This window comes from Nannobrachium achirus, assembly GCF_963921795.1.
Source record: "Nannobrachium achirus genome assembly, chromosome: 8".
Lineage (NCBI taxonomy): Eukaryota > Metazoa > Chordata > Actinopteri > Myctophiformes > Myctophidae > Nannobrachium > Nannobrachium achirus.
In genome coordinates this window covers 46,571,550-46,595,579 of record NC_137817.1, presented here as the reverse complement: position 1 = coordinate 46,595,579, position 24,030 = coordinate 46,571,550, and the positions used below count along the sequence as shown (strand labels likewise).

General features: G+C 42.9%; 1 protein-coding gene across 1 annotated transcript in view; it reads right to left on the bottom strand.

Moving 5' to 3' along the window:
* Positions 1-2,688: 2,688 nt before the first annotated feature.
* The window catches only part of LOC308289570 (ubiquitin conjugation factor E4 A-like), a 29,904-nt gene continuing 8,562 nt past the window's right edge, over positions 2,689-24,030 (bottom strand). The window contains 17 exon segments of the mRNA XM_080731302.1: positions 2,689-4,014; positions 4,873-5,030; positions 5,676-5,823; positions 6,874-7,054; positions 8,732-8,906; positions 9,741-9,854; positions 10,552-10,652; positions 14,099-14,148; positions 14,150-14,287; positions 15,228-15,360; positions 15,562-15,869; positions 17,810-17,936; positions 18,642-18,975; positions 19,394-19,585; positions 21,105-21,307; positions 22,595-22,754; positions 23,328-23,480. Of these exon segments, the coding sequence (XP_080587428.1) occupies positions 3,879-4,014; positions 4,873-5,030; positions 5,676-5,823; positions 6,874-7,054; positions 8,732-8,906; positions 9,741-9,854; positions 10,552-10,652; positions 14,099-14,148; positions 14,150-14,287; positions 15,228-15,360; positions 15,562-15,869; positions 17,810-17,936; positions 18,642-18,975; positions 19,394-19,585; positions 21,105-21,307; positions 22,595-22,754; positions 23,328-23,480 (2,811 nt within the window). The 3' untranslated portion in view covers positions 2,689-3,878.

Below are 24,030 nucleotides of genomic sequence, written 5' to 3'. Positions count from 1 at the left end.
TTCGAGACGAGAACAAGCGTCTTTCTGTAGAGCAGATAACAAAGACAATAATAATGACCAAGATGAAGAAGAGATAATAACAGAAGAGAAGATGGCGGACGTTCAAGAAGAGAACCAGTGGACAAACCAGTCTGCATCTTCAGATGTGTGTGAATTCACACTGGACCCAAAGACGGCACACACAAACCTCGCTCTGTCTGAGAACAACGGCAAGGTGACACGTGAGGGAGAAAAAACATTGCATCCTGATGATCCAGACCGCTCTGACGACTGGGAACCGGTTCTGTTTGGAAGCGTGTGGATAGAGGCGAGTCCTGTGATGTGGTGTCTATAGAAGTTCCTATAACAGTGACACATACACATACAGAAGAATCATTGGGAGAGGATTGGTGGTAGATCTGTTTGGATACCACCAATAAATATACCAACTGGAAAAGTCCTGGAGTCTGAAATGTCTCTCTCCCTGTCCTTCCCGGCTCTGACTTCAACAGAATAGAATGTATCTGGACTTGGCCTGCTGGCAACCTCGCATTCCTACAAATGTTTGTCAGGGACAGAGAGAAGAGAGTAGACCAAGACTTAAACATAATCTTTTTTTTTACTCTTTCCAAGACTTTTACTTGTATTATATTGTTAATCTTAGTTGTATCTCTATACCCTTACCTGTCATTTTGAGTGTGAGGTCTTTTTTTTACCCTGCTGCACACACACAGCATGTGTAACTGTGTTTTGAGCTGCTGTGCTGTATTTGGTGACCAAATTTCCCTCACAGGATCAATAAAGGTTTTTTCTTATCTCACCGGTCCTGTGTTTAATGCCTGCCATGGTGCTGCTATACCAAAGGGACCCTTTCTGGTCTGTTTCAATGTCTCCCTGTCGCGTTATGGATCCCACATCAGTTCTAGGCAAACCCTGCTGTGATTGGCCAGAAGTCACTGTGATTGACAGTTCTCGTATTTGCAACTATATGCCTAAACCTAACCTTAACCTCATTAAAACTAAGCCTAAGCCTAACCTCAGTAAGACTATGCCTAAAGCTAACCCTGTTCCTTACCTCAGTAAAACTATGCTTGCCAGGGAGCCAATCAAGACACAGGTGAGGCGGGTCTATCTTATAAAGTTGGTGGAATAAGCCTTATTCACGGCCCGCCCACTCAGCAAATTTCTCAGCATCCCCCGGGTGCTGACATCAATTTAGAAGGGGAAACTATAACAGAAATAGCTGGACTTAAAGCCAACAAATCATTATTTCGAACGGTAAAGTAAATTATAATGCTTTGTGCCTTTTATTATCTTGTGTTCTTGATCATGCTAGCCGTATTTTATACTTTACTATTCGGAAATTGCATTAAATTTGCGATTTCTGTGTTAACTCTATAGGCTATAGTAGGATTTTCCCCTTCAAAATGTGACTTCAGCACCCGGGGGATGCTGAGTGGGCGGGCCGTGAATAAGGCTAATTCATAATAACGCATCCCTGTCTAACCCTATACTACAGTGGTTTTCAACCTGTGGTTCGGGAGACTCTGGACCTCCAGGGGGGTACCCAAATTATTTTGGGGGGTCCCAAGATGATTAACTTAATTTGCAATGTTGTTTTCTCACTCCACCGTAAACAAACCAACATAAAGTTTAAGTGTATAACATATTTCTAAAGAAACAATTTAAGGACTTTTTAATACCTCTGAAATGCCAAATTAAACATTGGCCAAATTGTCAAAAATATGAGGCAAAAGTTGTGAAACGAGCAGATCTACATGCTCACAACACCTCGCAACGCGTAGATCTGCTATTTTCACAATAGAACCGTGATAAACAAACTGAATGCCTCAACTCTTGGTGCTCGTCAGGGTGGGGGAGTCCCCAGTTCAAATATGATTATTTTGGGGGTCACAGCCTGAAAAGGTTGAGAACCACTGCTATACTAAATGGTAAATGTATTATACAATGCGCATAATGCATACACCAATGGTGAAGGAAACCATGCAAGGCAGCAACCTGGGACATTCTGCCTAATGAGTACTTTCTACTTTTGGTACTTTTAAGTACATTTTGATACCAATACTTTTGAAATTCATTTTTGTTGTAAATTTAGAATTACAGACTTTTACTTCTACATTGCAGTATTGATACTTTTACTTGAGATTTCAACTTGAGATTTAAAAGAAACTGCAAGTAGAAAATGTATACATCCCTCTTCAGAGCCCCAGCCAAGGCTGTGTCATTGAGGGGTGGTACTTACCAAACTACGTTCCCAATCACCCTTGACGACACCTGCGCTGACCTACAAACGTTCACTCACTCTGCCTCAGTCAGTGTTGGCTCTCCTCGGTGAATGGACAGTTGCTCAGGCTGTAAGCGAAATTTCCCCTATTCCCTCACATTGATGTTGCCGTTGAACCCCACATTGACATTTCGCTCTTTTGCATTTTAGGCAAATCTAGGATACTCATGAAAATACTGAGGACATGTGCATTGAATGGAAACCCGGACTGGGAAGCCTTTATGTTTAACTTACTTACCTGTGTTGATGATTTTACGCTGCCATCGAACGTCAGCAATGGAGCACCCTTCATTGATTAAAAAGGGAACATTCCCTGCGTTGACGATGACAAGACACCCGATGGCTGCAGTGGAGCTTTGGCTTAAGTTTGTGATGATTCAATAACGCCATAACATTTGTTATATAACACGCAATAGCTTTTTTTAATTTCTTGTTCATACTGTACATCCAAAAAATCATGACAAATAAAACATAAAAATATTGCATTATTATAATTTAACCCAAGTATAATCATTCAATTGGTAGATATTCAACATACTGTATGAATGCATGCCAACAATAATATACACACTCTCCATCACCATTTGCTCGTTCACACAACAATCACGTGACTTTCTTGCGTTTTAAAATCCTGAATCCAAAAATGTTACTCAAATAACAAAAAGCAACCATAACAGCACTTTAACCTTCCGACTTGACTAAACAACTATATTCACCCCATAGTTTTCCATATGCCTCAAAGCATTAGTTATAATAACTTTTCTTACAGTATGAAATACGCCTAAAGATCTTCATTCATTGACATTACTGCAAGGCTCTTGGTTTTAGGCACAGATTCCACCAACTAAGAAGTCTTTGCCCACAAGTCTATAACTGTACATAGGCATTTACTGTTATGCTTGCATCACATAAGTAAATTCTGTTCAAAATGCTATGCTAGGTTAAATTAATTGATCTGGTAAGTATGTGAGTTACTAAGAGGAGTAACTGTCTACTGCATATTATTAGGTTCATGGTGTATTCAGTTATGAATCTGGACAAATCTAATCAAATCAGACAAGATTTCATGTTCTGCCATCTCTTTGAGTTCTCAAAAATACTTACTCTTCAGTAGAAAATCTTGTTTTGGCAGAGCGGAGGTGAGACAGTGAACAGAGTGCGACGAATGGTCAAAGTCTTGACGGCTGGGGGCCGTGTCCAGGCTAGAGTTCTGACTGTGATAAATGATAATAAATCATCAATTGATAAATTGATGATTAACAGTTTCTGGGAGAGGGGCAAGCCGGAGAACTGCTGGAACACCATGGGAGCAGGGGAGCTGGGATGCTGCTGCTTAGGCTTTGAAACGGTCACCACTCTAGTGGGTTTACGGCTTGGCCCTGGGACTGCCGTCACTCACGAGTCACGACACAGGGACGTTTCCATTGGACATGAAGGCTGCGTGAACGAACCGGCTGGTAACCATGTGGAAGAGTCTGAGGAAATCCACAGAGGTTAAAGCGCACCGTGGAGATGAAAGTAGCGATGAAAAATGAAAGGAGGAAGCATTTTTCTTTTTTTTTTAATTGTTCGTCACAGAGGAGGTGACTAAAGGTTAGCCGCTAGGTCCCGTCTGCAACCTCTCCTGCTTGTGCTTGTCCAGCCACTGTAAGATCTGCTGTTTGAGCTCCTCGTTTGGCCTGATCTGGTCCATGGTCAGAGGACTGCGGTTGAACGGGTCTGTCTGGTCACTAGAAAGAGAGAAAAGCAAAAAAAATATCTCATGAATTATATTATGTTTGTGTATTTTTCACAATTTCTTTCCCTGCATAGTGTTCTGTCTGTCATTCAATTTTATATGAGTTAAAAAAACGATCTCGATGTAAATAAGCCTTGGCTTTCCTGAGCATATCCTTTTAGTTGACCTTGTACCAGTGAACTGTACTGTCATGAAACTGACTGGGACCAACAAAAAAAAATTGAATTAATCAGAGGCTTTGTAATTAATTAATCGAAATCAATCGCATGTTTAATCGCATATAAATATTTGACCTGAGAAGCATTTTTTACACATTGTTGTACGAGTGAATCAACGAGTGAGTTTTTTAAATCTAAATTTCGCATCCACTGGGCCAAGCAAAGCGCTCTGATAGGCTACTTCTCCCTTTGCGTTTGTTGTCTCTTCTTGGTTGGTGCATCGCTATGATCGGTATGCCCGAAACTGAAGGTTCTGTGGTGCAAAAACTAAGTGCGATTAAAATGTGTAAATTGTTTTAATCGTGTTAATTTTCTGTAATTAATTAATCGCAATTAATCAGTTAAAGTCAGATTCAGATTTCTTTATTCAGATATCTTTATTAACCATTGTGTAATACACATAGGAATTTGCTTTGGCATACTTCATTTTTGCATTCAAACAGAACGCAACACGTAGTCACCACAGCTGCCATGGACGGCGCTATCTTGGAGAACCTGCGCAACAATTTCGGGCGGTCAAGCGACCGCCTTCCTTGAAGAGCAGATTCAAAGTCCCAGCCTTACTGTACCTTTTCCTATGAAAACCTCTAATAAAGTCTTCAATCAATCAATCAAACCCTGTGTGTACTGACCTGAGTAGATGCCTTGCTATGGTGGAGCGGTCTACTGTGACGTTGGAGGAGGGGAGCAGCACTGGGTCCAGCATCAGGGTGGACATGATGGGGTCCAGGAACTCATCTGGAGCGTCCGAGTAGGTCTCCTCGTCCTGCAGCTGCCTGTCAGCATGGGACTATGTGGGACATATATGGAACACACACCTAGGTCAGCATGGGACTATGTGGGACACATTGAATCTTTTCATTTATTTCATATTTTGGGGAAAATGAAAATGATTACCAGTAAATAAAAATAAAATACATTTTTTTTCTATAATGGGTTTGGGGGAAGGGGGCATGTCTGATAAAATGAATATCAAATATCAAAATTCTGAACCGAGCAACTTGAAAACTGTCTGGGGTGCTCACAAAAGCCAGAGTAGACGATAAAATTACTCAATTTATTTTAAAGTAAAATGTCCCTTTGCATTAACACTTCTGCTGCCTTAATGTATTTACAGTAACAGTGACGAGGTGACCCGTCAACGGCGTCATGGTATTAACCCTTTCATTGACAAGCTCATATGTCAACGGCAGCAGATGTGTTAAGCCTGCACTGTATGGACTGGTATTGTTATTAAAGATGGTGCAGATGAGCTGGGCACAGTTGAGTTAGGCATGCTGCCTACACAAGAAATAAAGCGATAAAGTGATCAGTCCAGCGGTTTACAAGATTAGTGCCGGACACACACACACACACACTGTGAAAAAGCCTGGTCTCCTACAGAGCCCCGTGGTAAAAAGATACATTACGAGATAATAAAAGTTCCAAAACCCACCTTGATTTTGTCAGCGATCAGCCCAAAGGACACGATCATGTCCCCAGGCTTGTTGATCTTCTTCAGGACGCGGACCGTCTGGGAGAACAGCGTGGGAGAGTAGGAGCGACCGTCTTTGGGGACCGTGGCACAGAAATTCTCCTCATCGCTGCCAAAGACAAAGATTATTACCTTTTTTATAATTAATTACATCAGTTCGATTAACCACTTAAACCACACACATACTTCGTTGACCGGGGATCCGTACTTGGTCCCCTCTTTATTTCCCTCTACTTCAAATCTCTTTGCCAAAAATAGCCGATCTACAGCCCTTTTCAGCGAATGTTTGCTTGTTTCTTTGCTATGACATGCCCAGAAAAGGGACGCTTGGGTTCATGTGGTTAACTGCTGCACCCAAAAAAATGTAAAAAAGTTACAAGATAATAAAGAAATTACAACATAATAAAGCACACAAAGTACAGCAAAATACAGATTAAATAGGAAAAACAAACATAACGTGTCAAGCACACATGACAGACAACATTTAGAAGACACTTCAATATAAAGATCTAGGAAACAAATGCCATGCCGTTTTTGCTAAACGTTTTGTATGTACCTGCATGACATGAGTGTGCAGTAATGAGAACGGGCAAGAACTATGGCCAATAAAAGAACATTTATTTTGACACCCTTCGTAGTGCAAATATCTTGCTAAGCTGTTCAGTTTGCTAGATGGTAGAAGTCTTCTGGATAGAACGGGGGTCAGCAACCCGCTGCTCTAGAGCCGCATGCGGCTCTTTAGCGCCACCCTAGTGGCTCCCTGGAGCTTTTCAAAAATGTATGAAAATGGAATTGTTTTAACGATTTTTTTATCGTCACTGTCGGGCAGAAACCTTGTATCTCCAAGTTTCAAATTTGTATGTTTTTTTCCCCCCCCGCAAAGTAAAGCCCTGCTTCATCATACAAGACTGACGCACAAAAGTAGTGAAAACAGCAGATCTACAAGCACACAACGCCTCGCGGTGCGAGGCGTTGTGTGCTTGTAGATCGGCTGTTTTCACTAGTTTAGTTCATTTTTTTAAATGATAAATACAAAACGAAGTTTTGGACATACAAGTTTTCCACCCGACAACGACAATATATAAGACTTTTATAAAAACATTTATAATTTATGGCTCTTTCAACATTTTGGGTTGCCGACCCCTGGGATAGAACATACCCCAGGTTCAGGTAGATGGTGCAGATGTCAGACACCAGCTGCTGGGGCTTGAAGTCAAACTCGCTGAAGTCCTTGACTTTCAGGGCGCCCATCTTGGGTCCCACCAGGTGCTGCAGGAAGTGGTTGAGCATGGAGATGATCCTCTCAGCCAGGAAGGGGTGCACAAAGATGCCCTTGATGTCTACAATGACACAGGCAGACAGCGACACGGTCAAGGAGGGACATTGGTAATTAGGGCTGTCACGATATGACATTTTACATGACGATTAATTGTCACTCAAATAATTGGCGATTAACGATTTAATTGTGTTTTTGTCGTTGATAATTACATTTCTGTTTGGCTTTTAGGCTTGTACATGGTAGATATGACGCATAACCTAAATACACAAAGAAATTACTGACATATTTGACAACTTACTACTTAAAAAATAACTTTGATAGTGGAAATAGCCGATCTACAAGCTCACAACGCGTCGCGATGCGACGCGTTGTGAGCTTGTAGATCTGCTATTTCCACTATTTCTGTCATTTTTCAACATTCACGATTATGACGATTATGACAAAATAATTGCGATAATGTCAAATAATCACGATTAGACGATTATGTAATAATTGTGACAGCCCTAGGTAGAGTAGAGGGAATTGAGTTGTGAGTATAAGCTAATGCTAAGGACAAAATGGTTCCATTTTATTCTACTTGGTCCGTGTCTCATAGGAGGGCTGTGAGACAGTTCAGAAAACCCACCTACCAGTGACATAATTTTTAGGCAGGGTTTCTTTTCCCAAATTAATTATATGTGTTAACGCTAGAACAATGGCTTCAATGCTAACTTTCCAGGAATAGAAAGCATTTGGTTTCTATTAGCTTGGATTCCCCGTCGATGATGCCACTGGTAAGTGGGTTTCTGAACTGTCCGAAGCCCTCCTCTGTGACACAGATTGAGTAGACAAAAATGGTACCATATTATAATGAGCATTAGTGAGGACCAATTATATGAAGATAGGTTGAAAGTCGTCCTTTAACTGTGAATAGACTGTTGCTAGCTACTAGACCACAATTAAAGTAAATTTAAGAAGTCAGAATAGTTATGTAAATTCATACTGTGTCGATCAAAAACAACGTTCCTTTATCACTGGCATATAGCAATAGCAAACATGTGGTTCGGCCACTTCTCTAAACATGCCAAGGATGCAGGCTCTGGAATTAGAATTGTATTTATTTATTTATTTAAAGTTAATCCATGCCATTTGTTTGGTGGTCGTTGCTTTCCAGGCATTCGGAGGAAGTGCTCTGGAATTAGAATTGTATTTCTTTCTTTCTTTCTTTATTTCAAGTTAATACATCCCATTTGTTTGGTGGTCGTTGCTTTCCAAAATATTATCTGCTCGAAGACCATGTTTTTGACCATTTGTTTTGGGGTGATTGTTTCCAACGCGACTCCAACAGACTCCTAGTAATCACAGTTCTGAAAAAGTGGTGTGGTAACAACCATGAAGCAGCTATGAGTATCATGGGTGTCGCTAAAAATAAAAGACTACATTAAAAGAATGAAAGTTACCCAGTATGACTTTAACATACATTTAGTGAACATCCCTATAGTCTGTCCGGTGGAAACCTCATACGGCCAAAACTGTTACTCCTCAGGATTAAAATTCAAAAATAGCAAAAGTAGAATATTCATAAGCTCGAAACGCCTCACTTCGCGCTTCAAGCTTGTACTGTATATCTTTTACTTTTGAGTGACGCTGTAGTATAATCAAGTAGGGCTTTAATTTACGAAAAAAGGTTGAATATGGAGATAAGGTTTCTGCCCGACAACAACGATGTTTAAGGTTGACATCCTGCTTCCTGTCTGACCTGAGGTAAGGAAGGCCAGCGTTCCGATGGTCTCGTTGGACATGATGTTGTGGAAGCGTCCCAGCTGTCCGAACATCTGCAGGCTGGACTCCTTCTCTCTGCGGGCGTCGGGGGCCAGGCCCTCCCACTCCCCTCGGTCACGCTCCAGTTGGAGGAGCTTGATCTTACTCAAGTACTGCAGGAGGAAGAGTTCATAAAGAACGGATTCACTATCATTAAATTGTGAAGTCTTGCATATAGCCAGCCGCTCTGAGATGACTGAGATCTCCCTGTTACATATGATACGACATACCACGGCTATTGCCACTGCCAGTGAGGAGCCCCCACCGGGAGGCCGTCCTACTCCTCCCGCCCAACACTCCCTGGTGACTGGTGCTGTCCCAGCCCGTAGGAGTATGTGCAATATATACAAATATATCATCCTTCCCATCCGGCTTCCATTCCCTGAACACGGTTCTTGTAGCCGCTCGACAAAGCTGAAATGCACCGCGGTGGATTCGATCCTACAACCTCTGTGGTTGTGGGCAGGTACGTGCCTTTTTGCAAAGCAATCTTGATACGATCCCAATATAAATAGTCTCTCAAAACAGACAAATTGGCTCCCATAAATTTCAAATGCTTCCACCTAACAGAAGCTCTGAAGAATAAATCGGTAGATGATAAAGTGGATGTCTCGCCTCCCCACTCCTGTTTCACCTGCACAGTCACATAATTAAGTAATTAACTCCAAATGAGTTGAAAATATTTGAAATATATCGAAAATGTTTGGAATATTTTAACTAATATTCTCTTCTGGGAGTCCCTGGCACAAGATATTTTCAGATGAGGGGTCCACGGCCAAATATTTATCACGAAAAGGCACGAAAAGGTTTGAGAACTTTGGCCCTAGATGTCACTTAACGTATCGGTAGGCGGACGTCTCCCATTGCCTGGCTTACATGTGACTATTGAATAATAAACTCAACCAAAAACAAAACAAGCTGCGAATCAGAGGGAGGGTCAGTGGTACCTGAATGGCCTCATCCAGGAGGAAGATGGCGTCGTTCATCAGTAGGTTGAGGTACCTCAGGAAGAGAGGCGGGTTCATGGCCTCCAGGTTCACAGAGGCATAGTCAGCCAGACGCTGAAACAAGAGACTGTTTAACACCCTCGCATCAATCCGTTTTCAAATGGGACACTTTGTTTAGATAGAAGTCATACAAGCTAAATTGATATGCCATTGCATTCTGGTGTTGCTTACAAATAGGGGTGGGCGATATGGTGAAAATTATCGTTGAGACGATACAATGTCTCCACGATATGCATTTTCAGAGGTATTGTATATATCGTGATACAATTGAGGGATCCTTGTAAAACTGTTTAATTGTTAATAAAGAGATTCAATGCAGAATTCAATTTAAACCTGCATTTTGGTCTAAATCAGTAGTTCTCAAACTTTAAAATGTCAAGGTCTCCACTTAACTCTGACAGTATACAAATGAAACCAAATGGACCCGTAAGGGTCCATTGGGTTTCATTTGTATACTGTCAGAGTTACACACTTGTAAAGTTCAATTTAGACGTCCCAAAAGGAACCCAGAGAGTCTAGTTTTTGTCAAGTACCTTGAAAAATAACCATAAAAACCAACGTGAAAAAGAATCGTGATAAAATCGTGTATCGTGATACAGCTTGGGAAAATATCATGATATTGTATTTTTCCATATCGCCCACCCCTACTTACAAATAAGAATTAAACTTCAAGCTATCGAGCTCTGGTTCAAGACTATAGCATGCAACACCATCTTGTGAGGATGAATTATGGATAAGAGATCTGGTTTACCTTGATGCTCTCTCTGTAGCTGTCTTTCCCCCACATGTATTTGAGTATAGGATACATAGGCCTTCTGTAGTTAAACTTCTGCTCAAACTGGTGGGGGTCACCTGGGTGGAGAAGGAAAGTAGTTAGTTAATCTGCTGTTCTAAAACAGATTGTTCCAGTCCTTGATTCGGATTGGCCTGTGTCTTGTGGTAAAATACTTCATAAACAATATTCACTGTGCCATTCCATGGATGTATTGCCATTCGCAATTTTGTTTTTCCATGTGGCAAGGTACGAGGAGTGCTCCTGTTCGCCCTGTGTATGAGTGAGGTTTTACAACATCACTTTAAAACAAGACAGAGACCATGACACGTAGTGTTCGGTACCTGCATTGTTATAGCAACTTCCTTGTTTGTACAGATAATCACAAGGGACTGCAGCAAAGGAGAGGACACTGGAGCAGCTCGGACATTTAAGCCTTTCTTATTTTAAGGTGCTAGGAGCAGGTGACTGACGTTTCGATGCCTACGACATCTTCCTCAGAGTCATAAAATGCCATAATCGTGACAGCCCTAGACCTATGCTAGGGGGGTCGGAAGCACTCTCCAATCCGTGTTGCGCTGCCTACGTCTTGTAGCCGTTCTAAAATCCACAGTAAACCATGATGGACTCTTGTGGCTTATTGCTTTATTTTAGAACAGACGGAACCCTCCCTTCCCCTGCTAGGAATAAACATTTTCTTTACCAATGTTGTCAGGTCAATAATGTTTCTTTTACGAAATGTCCTACTTGTTACCAGACAATTATTTCCAGCTTGTTAATTAATCCGCAAAGGTGGCGTTGTCAACATGTATGTTCATGTTGGTGTGTGCCTCAACCTCAATAAACAAAAGTTACATTTCTGTATCAGCTAAACAGTTTGTCAGGAAAAAAAAAGTAGGGAGGGAAAAAAAGGTGGTAAATTTGTCATTGCATGTGATACATTTGGGGCATTTCTTTATGTTAATTAGACACGTGCACAAGCACAGGGGCTTAGAGTGTGTGGGGTCTGTCAAGGGAATAGTATTTACAGGTGCGCGTACATAAATAACATCTAACATGTTAACCACATGACTCACAGCATCCCTATTCTGGGCATGTCACATGGATTAAAGAAAAAAATGTCCCCTTGTTTTTTTTGGTATGGCCAACTAATGTGCCATTTATGAGGAGCTAACCCCACTCTAGCGCTGTTTCCTAAACAATTAACACAATAAAATGAGGATGTTTTAGTAATATTGTTCCTGCTGTTCTGCATACATCTGTTAAGAAATCACAGACTGAGGCTCAGAGGTAGAGTGGCAGCTTGGCAACCTGAGAGTTCCCAGAGTTAGTGTCGAACGCTGAACCCCTAATTGCTCCAGATGAGCAGGTTGGTTGCCTTGCATGGTTTCCTCTGCCATCGGTGTATGGATGTGTGTGTGTGAATGGGTGAATGTAATGCACAATCTATCTCTGTTAAGCGCCTTGGATAAAGGCGCTATATGAATTCACCATTTACCATTTATTTAACCATTGCTTTTATTATGAAATATCCAAAATCAGGGTTTTATAGAAGATGCTTCTGTTCATATAGCTAGTTTCACTTGAAAAGCTCTAATCTTTATTGAGAGCTTAAACTAGTAAACTAGCTACAGTATTTTAATAAACAAAGACACTGGTTTTGAACAGAGTCAAAAATAATTTTGAATAGAACCTACCTACACACAAAGACTGTGACATGACTCAGATGTATAAAACCACAATGCTACACCGCAGTTCCACTGGCAATAGCATTACTTTTACTCCATATCTTGTTAAAAGGCCTTACTTAGCTCTGTGTGCATTGCCGTCATGCCAGACGTAATGAAACATGACGATTGGTTGTGGCTCAAACCGGTCTCTATTTCATTAGTGGTAGTGATTCACCGTACACTGAATTGGATTTGAGGCACTGATTACGTTACAGGTTAATTAAATATTAGGACGGCGATGAGTCAAAGACGGGGTTTTGACTGAGGCACCACATGATAATGACGCAATAACAACATCATATCACTGAACTGATGCACAGCCAAGTTAGGCATAATGTAAAATAAATGAATAATGAACTGTACAAACGGTCATCATTGATGTTCGGGCAGAAACCCTTTATCTCTATATGTTTTTATGTTTTTTTAAGCGGTGAAAGCCGCTTCCAAGGAGTGGCTTTGTGTGTATCGTGCGTCCAGGATTGAGGATTGGTCAAGCTTCACATGACAATTTGGCCCTCCAGATAAAATCATTCATTCATTCAGAATTCATAAAAACATAGAACTGAAGCACATAAAAGTCTAGTCAAATTAATGCGACAAAAACTAAAAAATAATAGAATGTATAGATCTAGAACACAGATTTCATAGCTCTAGAACACATAGAATGAAAATTCACCGCTTCACTTCGAACCGAGGTTTGATTATTACATTCATAAACGAATGCTCTATTATTATACTTAATCATATGACAGCCACACAAAAGTAAAATAGACACATTGTGATCTTATAGATGCGAAATATGTATATATATATATATATATATATATATATATATATATATATATATATATATATATATATATATATATATATATATATATACACACACGTGTGTATGTTTTCACTTTTTCGATCAGTGAAGTTATCAGTGTGTCAGTGCCTTTAGTGTGTTCAGTTTAACTTATTATCCTTTGGATGTTTTACCACACAAGCAGACTTGAGATTGACCTTTCTTTGCAGCAATTTCATTGGCCGCTGTCTCCCCTTGGGGGCCCCACGTGTCCTAACAACTTCTCCCCCACACACAGGGAGGATACCATTGTCTTTTAAATATCGATTTGTTTTGCTTACACAACATTTCAATCCCACTCACACCTTACAGGTAGCTTATGCTTCATTTGGCTTAGAGGCAGAAACAAAATTATATAATAAAGACCTATAACTTGGAATGTGTGTCTGGGAGAAAAATATTGCCATAAAGCTGCAGCGGCAACCCATGTCGTTAAATAAACGCAGTTCAGTCGCTTTTACTTTGGAAAAGATAATTCACTGGCAGCGACAGAGTAAACAATGTTTCCTCACACAGATTACACTTTTCAAAGTTAGGTGTACAGTATGCCTGCTATCTACAGTACAGGCTGGGCTGTTTGCAGCCAGCAGCACAGACACAGCAAGCGTTATTGTGAAAACAACTAGATCATTTGGATTGAATAATCAGGAAAAGTCATGGAAGGGGAACCTTCTGAGAGCTTCCTGAGAAAAGATAATTCAAAATCTATAAATCGTCCGGGCTGACAGCTGGTGTGTTAATCAATCAACCAATCAATCAATCAATCAATCCGTGCGTGCACACACACACACACACACACACACACACACACACACACACACACACACACACACACACACACACACACACACACACACACACACACACACACACACACACACACACACACACACACACACACACACACACACACACACACACACACGCAGAGGACAGTGAGCCTCACCAGTGAACTCGATGTCTACAAACACAGTGATGAGGGCCTCGGCCAGGGGCAGCGTGGCGGTAGGAGCAGAACACTCTCTCTCGCTGAAACATGATTGGCTGAGTGGCGCCGGGAGCCACGGGCTCCATGTGAGGCATCACCGCCTCCAGAACCTCTGCCAGCTTGGCCCGCAGGTGAGGGTTCTTCATCCTGGAGAGTAAAAGGAAACCTGGCTGGATTAGATAAGTGGTTCTCAATCTCTGGGTCGCAGTCCCCAAAACGAGCTTAACACTAGCTTAACACTTTACCAGCCCAACCGTAATCTATCGAAATTCCTTGATAGGATCAGTCAGCCGCCGCCGGAATCCCCCAGATTTTGTAATTAAAAAAATAAATGAATAAATGATAATTATCGCAAAAAAAAACAAAACTGTCTTCTTCTCTTCTTCTTCTACTTCTTCCAAATGATTAGGGTGTTAGCGGCCAAACCGGAAAAGCTTGATCGCTTTCCAGGTCACGATAGCATAGCAACGCTTTATAAACGGGAGCGACAACCAGATGCGCCTATAGAGCCTCTATAGGTCGTATTTTCATTCAGAAAAAAGTTGACATGGAGTGTGCATATAGAGAGCATGCTGTGCGCTTATATTGATGTGCAAGGATCGCGCACGCGGAGCGCCTCGTGGGAAGGATGTCTTCGCTCAAATTCGCTATTGCATGGCAATGACAGATGCCTCTTCAGTGAAACGATAGACATGTAGTTGGTCTCAGATCATAAGGTATATTCCTGAAATAATACAAATTCCTCTGAAAAACCATCGCACAGCCATTTCTGGGAGGCTGGGAAAGTGTTAATGTGCAACATTTTTCTCAACAGTAAACAAAGCAACATACAATATAGGTTTATACAGGGTACCTGCACATTTCTAAAGTTAGAATTTAAGGACTTTTAAGAAATTTTTTAATACTCTAAAATAAGACTATTACCACGTCACTTGTCAGTGTAAAACGTGAATGAGAATGAGGCAAAAATGTAAGTTGATCTTCTACTTTTGTGCCACACTGTAGTATGATCAATTAGGGAATTCATTTGTGGAAAAAGTTAAAAAGTTACAATAAGCAGACTGTTTCCACATGTGTCTGGTGGTACCTGTCCACGTTGCCCATGAACACAGTGACGAAGTTGAGGATCTGCTCTATGCTTTCAGCAGAAGACTCCAGAACATCGTCAGCAAACCGACGCAGGAAGATGATGAAATCTCCAATGTTCTCCGCAAAGAACTCTGAAAACAAAGAAAAACTGCTATTTCTACTATTTCTACTATTTTTGAAAATGTTTGAAAATATATGAACCTTTTTCAACATGGAAACGATTATGACGATTATGACAAAAATAATTGCGATTATGTCAAATAATTGCGATTAGACGATTATGTAATAATTGTGACAGGCCTACGTGCTGGCTGGATGGCCTGCCTACCTACCCGGCACGTAGCAGAGCATGCTGTTCTGCAGGGGCAGCAGCGGCAGACAGAGAGGCAGGTGCTCGGGGCCCTGGTTGCCCAGGCCCATCTGCACCAGCAGGGCGGCCGAGGAGGCCTGCAGGCTGAGGTAGCACTGCAGCATGGCGGGCTGCGTGGCCGCCGCCTTGGTGGACAGGTAGACGATCATCAGCCGCTCAAACTGCTCCAGGAGCTGCTCCGACAGGGGGCTGCCCGCCCGCTGGGCATCCTGCCACGTGCCCTGGAGACGGTGGAGCGACTGGTTCATCTTCACCATCTGCTCGTGGAGCCTACCATGGATCCACGCACGCACACACACGCACACAGATGTGCAAGGAAACAATAGTGACAATGCATAAATAAGAAAGAGAGGTTGCGCATCAGCAATGGGTTTTCTCAGCGGAGAGAAGTCTTAATTGGAGCATTATGAAGGCTAATAGCCGAAACGCGTAAGCGCTCTTTGTTGGTGTGTGCCAATAAAAATCACACCCGTGTGAAGTGGAGCTGTGTGTGTGTGTGTGTGTGTGTGTGTGTGTGTGTGTGTGTGTGTGTGTGTGTGTGTGTGTGTGTGTGTGTGGATCATGTGTACCGATTTTTGTGACATTTGAAGAAAATATGTAGGAAAAGGAGCAAAAAGTGTGTTTTGGAGAAAATTCAAGATGGCGGACAATCTATCATGGCGCAAATGGGCGTGGCCTATATGGGGAGATGCGTCATGGCCCAAGGAATCCAGGGAAAAAATATTTTTAATTTTCCGACCTACGGTTCAAGAGTTACAGGCCAAAACGTAAAGTGGGGTGTTATGGCGCCACCATGCGGCCAAATGACACAATTATTTTTCATTTAATCCTTGAAATCATTATGAACCTCCTCTCCAAGTCTTGAAACTCTAGCCCCTATGGTTTGCGAGAGACAAATAATTGAATGTGAGTTTTTGCGATTCCCATTATAAGTCAATGGGGAAAATTAATTCACTAATAAATTAATATCAATTAAACTATAGAACCTTTCTCTTAGAAAAGTAATAGCCCACGATTCCCGAGTAAGCCGGTCGATTTGACATATGGCGCGAGTGTGTGGTGGCAAAACTGTGGGACTAGTGGCGTGCCGAAGTTTAGGAAGTTCAGGCTACATACACACACACAGACACACAGACACACAGACACACAGACCCACACAGCCACGTATAGGGAGCCTGTGCTTCACACAGCTCCAAAAATAGTGGAAACGTGAGTACTTTGTCCTCCTTTGATTTTAAGTTTTGGATGTCCTACCTTTTTGAGATTTTTTTCAATCCCACCTTTTATGTTCCAAACAATGTTACTATACGTGTTAAGCTGTTCTGGTGCTTGTTTAAGTAGAGTGCAGTTCTCAGCTACATTTTAAAGGTATTTATTGCCCTCTATTGCCGGCCCTCTATTATTACCCTTTATTGCCGGCCCGCCCTCCCATTAGCCAATTTTAAGGCCAGTCCGCACCTGCACATGGAACTCCTTGCAACATGCAACTACTTGCAACCAATCCACAATCGCAGTTGCAAGGAGTTAGTGCAAGTAGGTAAGCTTTGCCAAGGCCCATAGGGTAGGAGCCCATTTCTTGTTTCTGTAGCGTGAGGCAGCTTGATGTACAAGTACACCCCCTAGACATGACACTAATACAGTATGTCGCAGGGACCCCCAATCCAACCCTTGAGGCTGAGTCTCAAGCAGGGAGGCACTGGGTTCCATTTTCTTTGATATGTCTTTGGTATGACCCAGCTGCTGAGGCCCGGGGATCGAACCCCAACCTCCCAGTCTCAGTGCGGAAACTCTAACCACAAGGCCACTGAGCTGGTGTGGACTAACCTTAAAGCTTTTTTGTTGCAAGGAGTTGTGACTAGTTGCATTGTTAAGGTCTGGCCTTTAAATTAATATAGGATGTGAGGGCCAAATGTCAACCACAGAATTTGAGAAATAGACATTATAGTGAGAACCATTTTCGTGCTCCTCAGAAAGATTTTGATTTGGTCAGTTAGACTTACTGTTAGGAATAGATTCTGGTTAGGATTTAGGGTTTATAGGTTAGACGTTTCCTACAGTGTGTGTATAGTTTCAATGTACAGATTATACTGTTTAGATCCTAGATTACCATTGCCATGCATTTGATGTGTTTAATGTACCTTGCTTACTGTCAATCGCTCTGGATTAAGAGTGTCTGCTAGTAAAAGGCCTACATTTTTTAGTGTGTGTACCTGTGGAAGCCAAGGTGCAGGGTGAGCTGAGTGAGGATGAGGTTTTCGGTCAGCAGGCTGTAAGACTGGGCGTATTCCACAGGTTGATGAGGGGATGCAGGGATCAGACACGTCTCCTTATCCAGACCTGGTGCAAGGAGACAGCTCTGCCTTTATTCTTTCTAAAATGTCCCGGTTTTAATGGGTTAAGGCCGATACAACACACAAAAAGTCCAGGTTTAAGTGGTTAAAAAGGCAGGAAGGATGCGTGAGCGGGGGAAGAGATTTACAGCATGTTCTCTCTGGCTAGAAGACTGCTGACTACACACTGACTCATTATGACATCATACAGTAGATGTCAGCTTTTGCAGTGAGCCAGCAAAACATGTCTGGTCTTCTTTGCATAGTTTATTTCTGTGTGGTAGAGAATGCAAACGTGCGCTCTTGTCCCTTTAACCCCAATTTCACCCTCCAGTCTCTGCCACCATGACCGGCTCCAGCTGCACCTGCATCACTGCGCACGCGGTTCGATGCCGGGCTTGCCCTGTGTTACTGTTGAAGTGTCCTTGAGCAAGACACTGAACTTCTAACTGTACCTCTGAGAGTGTTAAATGGTTCCATTTGTACATGAGTCACTGGACATCCCCAGGACAAAGAAACGAAGCTGGGGTAACAGGGCCTTCTTCGCTCCTTTTTTACCTTTACTTCTATAGTTTTAACTTTTTAATCTATTTCCTCCTGATACAGTTGTTTTCATTTTGTTTCTGCTTCGTAAAGCGACCGAAAAATGCTATATAAATTGCACGTATCATTAGCGTTCCGCACTAGTTGACCCGACACCTCCGTCACTGACCTCTGGCGTGCACGTTGCGACTGCGACGCTCCTCCTCGCCGAGCTCCTTGAGGGCGCAGTAGGTGGGGTTAAAGGTCAGCAGCTTGGGCGAGCGCGGCCGGCAGAAGGGCTGGCACAGCTTGAGCAGGGCGGCGCCCAGGTTGAGGAAGAAGGCGTCCGAGGCGTACATCAGCACGTACATCTCGGGCATCTGGTTGGCCCAGATCTTGGTGCGTCCCGAGTTGGCCTGCAGACAGCCGCCCAGCCAGGAGAGCAGCAGGTGGCGCGTCTCGTTGGAGCGCTGCAGCAGGTTCCTCAGCACCTGGTGCAGCTTGTCATGGAACTGGCCCATGAACTGAAGCACGCACACACACACACACACAAAAGTCCAGAATTCAAAGTTTAGTGGTGAAGTAAAAGTACCAAACTATTGGTATCAAAATGAACTCCAAGTAGCAAAAGTAGATGCAGAATGCCTCGTTTCAAGCTTTCGAAGAATAAATTGTATACAATGTATGCAAATCTTTGGAAAAAGCAACGCATTGGGAAATTGTAGATCAGATCTGCAATTTTCAAATGGCCGAAATGTATACAGAGCTGAAGTGGTTAATGTATGTTTTGTAAAAATAATAAAAATCTTCAAAGTAACTAAACTTTTCAAATAATTGTAGTGGAGTAAAAGTACAATATTTGCCTCTGAGATGTACATTGGATTAGAAGTAAAAGTACAGAAATTGGGAAATACTCCAGTACTTTACACCACTGTTCCTGACCTGGTGTATGTTGGCCTCCTGAACCTTGGTCTCCTGGGTGCTGGAGCGGGACGGGTTCAGGAAGTAGCCGTGACCCTCCACCACCCCTGGAGTCTTCAGCAGGCAGGAGATACTCAGCACCGCCCCCAGGAGGGTCTTCTGGTACTGCAGGCCATTGGCGGGGTCTTTGGGCTGGGTGTGCTCCACCAACACCTTAGGAGGAGTGGAGGAAATATTAAGGACTGTCAAATAAAACCAACAGGCCTCAAACTATATAATTGAGAAATCTTCATGCGGGGAACAGAAGTGCCCGTCAGTGGTCACCTTGATATAAAGTTAAAGGTAGGGTAAGTGATTTAATTGAATTCAAATAATAACAAAATGGTTCTATGTTCTGATAATACTAGTTACTATAGAGTGTTTGGTACATATTTGGACTTCAGTCCTATCCCCTGTGAGGAGAAAAAAGCAGTTTCAGTGTTGGTGGAGCTCCTCCACCAAAACGGTTGGGTGACAAGTTTTCCTCCAATCAAGATAGAGTGGGGCTTCCTCCAAACTTGGTTGAGCCTTACGCGCACCAAGGCGTGCCCCTACTTGATCATGATTGGAGGAAGGCCCCCACCTGTCACCTAAATGAAAACTGAAACTGAAACTTCAGGATTCACATCCACAGGAAAGAATAAACTCAAACACCTAAAAAGATACACCTCACATTCTTTAATTTCTCCCATCATACAATATTGCAGCTGTTAGGACGATAGGAAATTGATTGGAATAATACTAAAACCAAACAGCAGTGTTTTCCAGGGAAGCACTGTATGTATTTGTTTCACGTAGGCATGAAGAAGTAGTACTCATGTTTCGAGCTCGCAGATCTTCCACTTTTGATGCTTTTGTGTGACGCTGAAGTGTGATCAAGTAGGGCGTTAATTTACAAAAGACAAAAAAAAAAATCAAAAGGTTAAAATATGAGAGGTTTTTGCCTGACAAAAACTTTTAAAGACAAGGCTGATGCACACCTCAAAAGTTGAGGTGTGCAAAATCTTATAGTCTATGGTCAGGCTAGTATTCAATGATGTGCTACACAGGATTATTACGTAGCTTGGTTGAATGCTTTATTCTGATTGGTCTATCACTGAAATCAGCGGTGTGTTATTTCTGTATAATGACCACCCGCTCTATAACAGACTGATGCCTAATCAAAGGCTTAGAGCACCTGGGTGCCTTGCGTGAATGTTATGCCGTATCCAACATGACAGCCATGTAAACAAACACACAGTGTCATTTACTTAACGTTGCTCTCAAGAATGTTTTAAAAAATATTTGAAGCGAGAAATAGACGATGCAGTAACAGAAAATGGATTCTATTTGATCAACTTCCTTGTGTTTTCCGAGGTGACCGTGTTGCGCGTGGGGGGGGGGGGGGGGGGGGGGGGGGGGCGCCCACGCCCAGTGCAGCACCACGCCCTGAGCAGAATACTTTCATAGCTGTAAGCAAGGAAATACTTGTTTTGTTTTTAGTTTTGAGTCAAATTATTGTATTTATCAAGTAGCTGTGTAATAAGCGGGATAACGTCTGGCTCAGCGGTCGTCATCGAGAAATAGAAATCCCTCCGCGAAAGGTTATCAGCCTGTCGGCCGCTAGCGACCCGTTATCAACCCTAACGACCGCTAAGCCAGACGTTATCCCTCACATAACTGCTAACAAAATATCTGCCTCCTGAGTCCTGACCTTAGCGATGTCTTTCTGGTGGCTGAAGAAGAGAAGGACATCTAGATATGAGTAGAGGAGAGGCTGGCACAGGTCCAGGTCTTTGACGCGGCTGTGGAAGATGTCCAGCATGGGTACAATGACCTCCGAGAACGTACGCACTTCTTGGTCAGCGAGCAGGCCGGCGACGACCTCCTCCACAAACTCCACCAGCTCCTCGGGCTCTGTGAAAACCACAGGGAACCTTATAAATCAAACAGGGCTAGCAGGTGAAAATATATACTGTAGAAGAAAACTGGACAGGAGAGTAAGAACACAATAAAGTAGACAGGAGGGGCATAAGAGATGAATGCCCGATACTTGGTTGCACATTGTGTCTCACACGGAAAATAGTGGACATCAATCACTTTGAAATACCCAATCCACACGCTCATCATCACAGCGATCGTTATGCGCTAGATTGGCTACTTTCAGTGCCAAGTAGAGGTATATAATAAATCAAGCATAAGAACATAACAGCACCCGGGTGGTGCAGTGGTAAAGCAGCTGGGACGGGAGCTTCACTTTTCAGTTGTGCAGCCATCCAACATTACTCAGAAGTTAAACACAGAACACAGGTTCACTTTGCTGGGAAAAAATTCTCGGAATACAATAGTGGCAACCGGGGCAGGTTAGATAATCACCCGCGTCACGGTTACTGAGGTTAGGTTTAGGGTTAGGGTTAGAGTTAGGCATAGATTTACTGAGGTTAAGATTAGGGTTTGGGTTAGAGTTTGGTGGTCGATCCAAAGGGTGTTCGACCTAATGACATGTTACCATGGCAACCACACTAATCTAACTATTAATTTACCGAATGTCTGTCTGTCTGTCTGTCTGTCTGTCTGTCTGTCTGTCTGTCTGTCTGTCTGTCTGTCTGTCTGTCTGTCTGATTTACCCACATGACATCACTGATACTAAACAGTGCCCAAATTTGGAGATAACTGACATCACTGATACCGCCGCCTGTACTGCGCATGTGTCGCCGCCATGGTAACAGCTGCATGCTGAAACAGTGCCCAAATTTGGAGATGACTGACATCACTGATACGTCTGGGTTCTCCAACATTACTACTGACTCCAACATTCAATCTCTCATACTAGTACTGTGCACACCCAAACTTAATGCACATAATTCGGAGAACATATGTATGTTCGAACGGGCAAGGACTATAAAAAAAAAATCAAAATTCGGTTTGAAGTGGAGCGGTGAATTTGAGCAGCTATACAGGGGTGTGTGTGTGTGTGTGTGTGTGTGTGTGTGTGTGTGTGTGCGACTGTGCGCGTGTGTGTAAAGGCCTACCACTGGTCACCAGCGGTATTGCAGTTCATGATACGGACTAAGCCAGCCAGCCAGCCAGCCATGGACAAAGCGAAACATTGGGAGCGCGGTTTCACTGCACTATAAGAACACAACAGCTGAAAAGCCAAGAAAAGTCTTCCCCCATCAATCCATACATCCATCCATAACGTACGTGCTCCACTGACTCCGTCCAGCAGCAGATCCAGCAGCTGTTCGTAGACGTTCTGGCTGATGTAGATCTCGGGCGTGAGCAGCACCGTGCGGAGGTTGGCCACCGTCAGGTTTTGACAGCGCACAGCAAAGGACAACAGCTTCTCTGGGACTTTTGTCACCTATGGCACACACAGGTTAACAAGTACGTCGTTTATTCATGCAGGTGATCTCCAATGGCACACGTCAAAAGCAGAGCAGGTTGTGTAAAGCAGGGGTTTTCAAACGTCTTTGACTCAGGGCACCCATGTAAATAACCTTTTCATCCACAGCACTCCTGAATTACACTGATTCAGAATCTTACATCATATTACGCGACGTAAATATGCACATCTTTCCACCTGAGATACGGTAGGCTATGTCACCGAGAAATATCTGTTTCCATCAGAACTGACTGAAAATAACTATACTTGACGTTTAACCACTTGAACCCTAGCATCCCTATTCTGGGGGGGAGGTTCACCAAAAATAGCCGATCTACAAGCTCACAACGCGTCAAGTTGTGACGTGTTGTGAGCTTGTAGATCTGCTATCTTTGGTGAAGAGAGTTGGCCGTAGATGGAAAAATAACTCATCAGGTACAGTGCAAATCAGGCCTGTTTTACTAAGTGATATTGATGAATTCCAAATATTATCAAATGATTCTGCGGCACCCCGGGACTGGCATGACCCCCCTGGTATAACGGGTCGTGTACCTCCTCCTTAGACCTCTGGTAGCATGCGTACAGGTAAGGGACGCAGCGCTTCTCTCCCGCATCTCGGTCAGCCGACAGGTTGATGGCGCTGCAGGAGGTCATGTAAATGAGGTGGTTTCCTGGCTCCGGAACCAGCAGGCGGTTGAACAGAGCCTGGAAGCAACAAAACACAGCTCCAATCCATAAGTACAAAGGCATCCTTCACCCATTTAGACCTGGAATTATTTTATACTTTAGCCATTGAAAAATAGCAGATATACAAGCTCACAGCCGCTGCGAGCTTGTAGATCTGTTATTTTTGAAAAATCATGACAATTTGTGCACAGTTTCACGTTGATCGGGCCAACAGTGCCGGAGATTTCAAAGATTCAAATATTCAAAGATTTGCACCTCTGCGCCACCAGGAGGCAGATTTTTGTCCAAACATCACGCACATTGGTACACATTATCTCTATAGTTATGTCATCAAGACGTACCTGTCCAATTTTTCATATTTCATCCTGATTGGCTAAGATTGTCCCGTACTACCTGGCCTGGCGGAGACCTCTACTCCAAGGAGCACATTATTCTAGTTTGTTCTGAAAAAAGTGACAATGGTAACTAACTCTTCCTCACACCTTCTGAACCGTCGGTCTGTTTCAGAAAATTCATACGTGCCCTCCCTTGAAACTGCTTAGCATGCAGACTATGCACCACTCAGGTT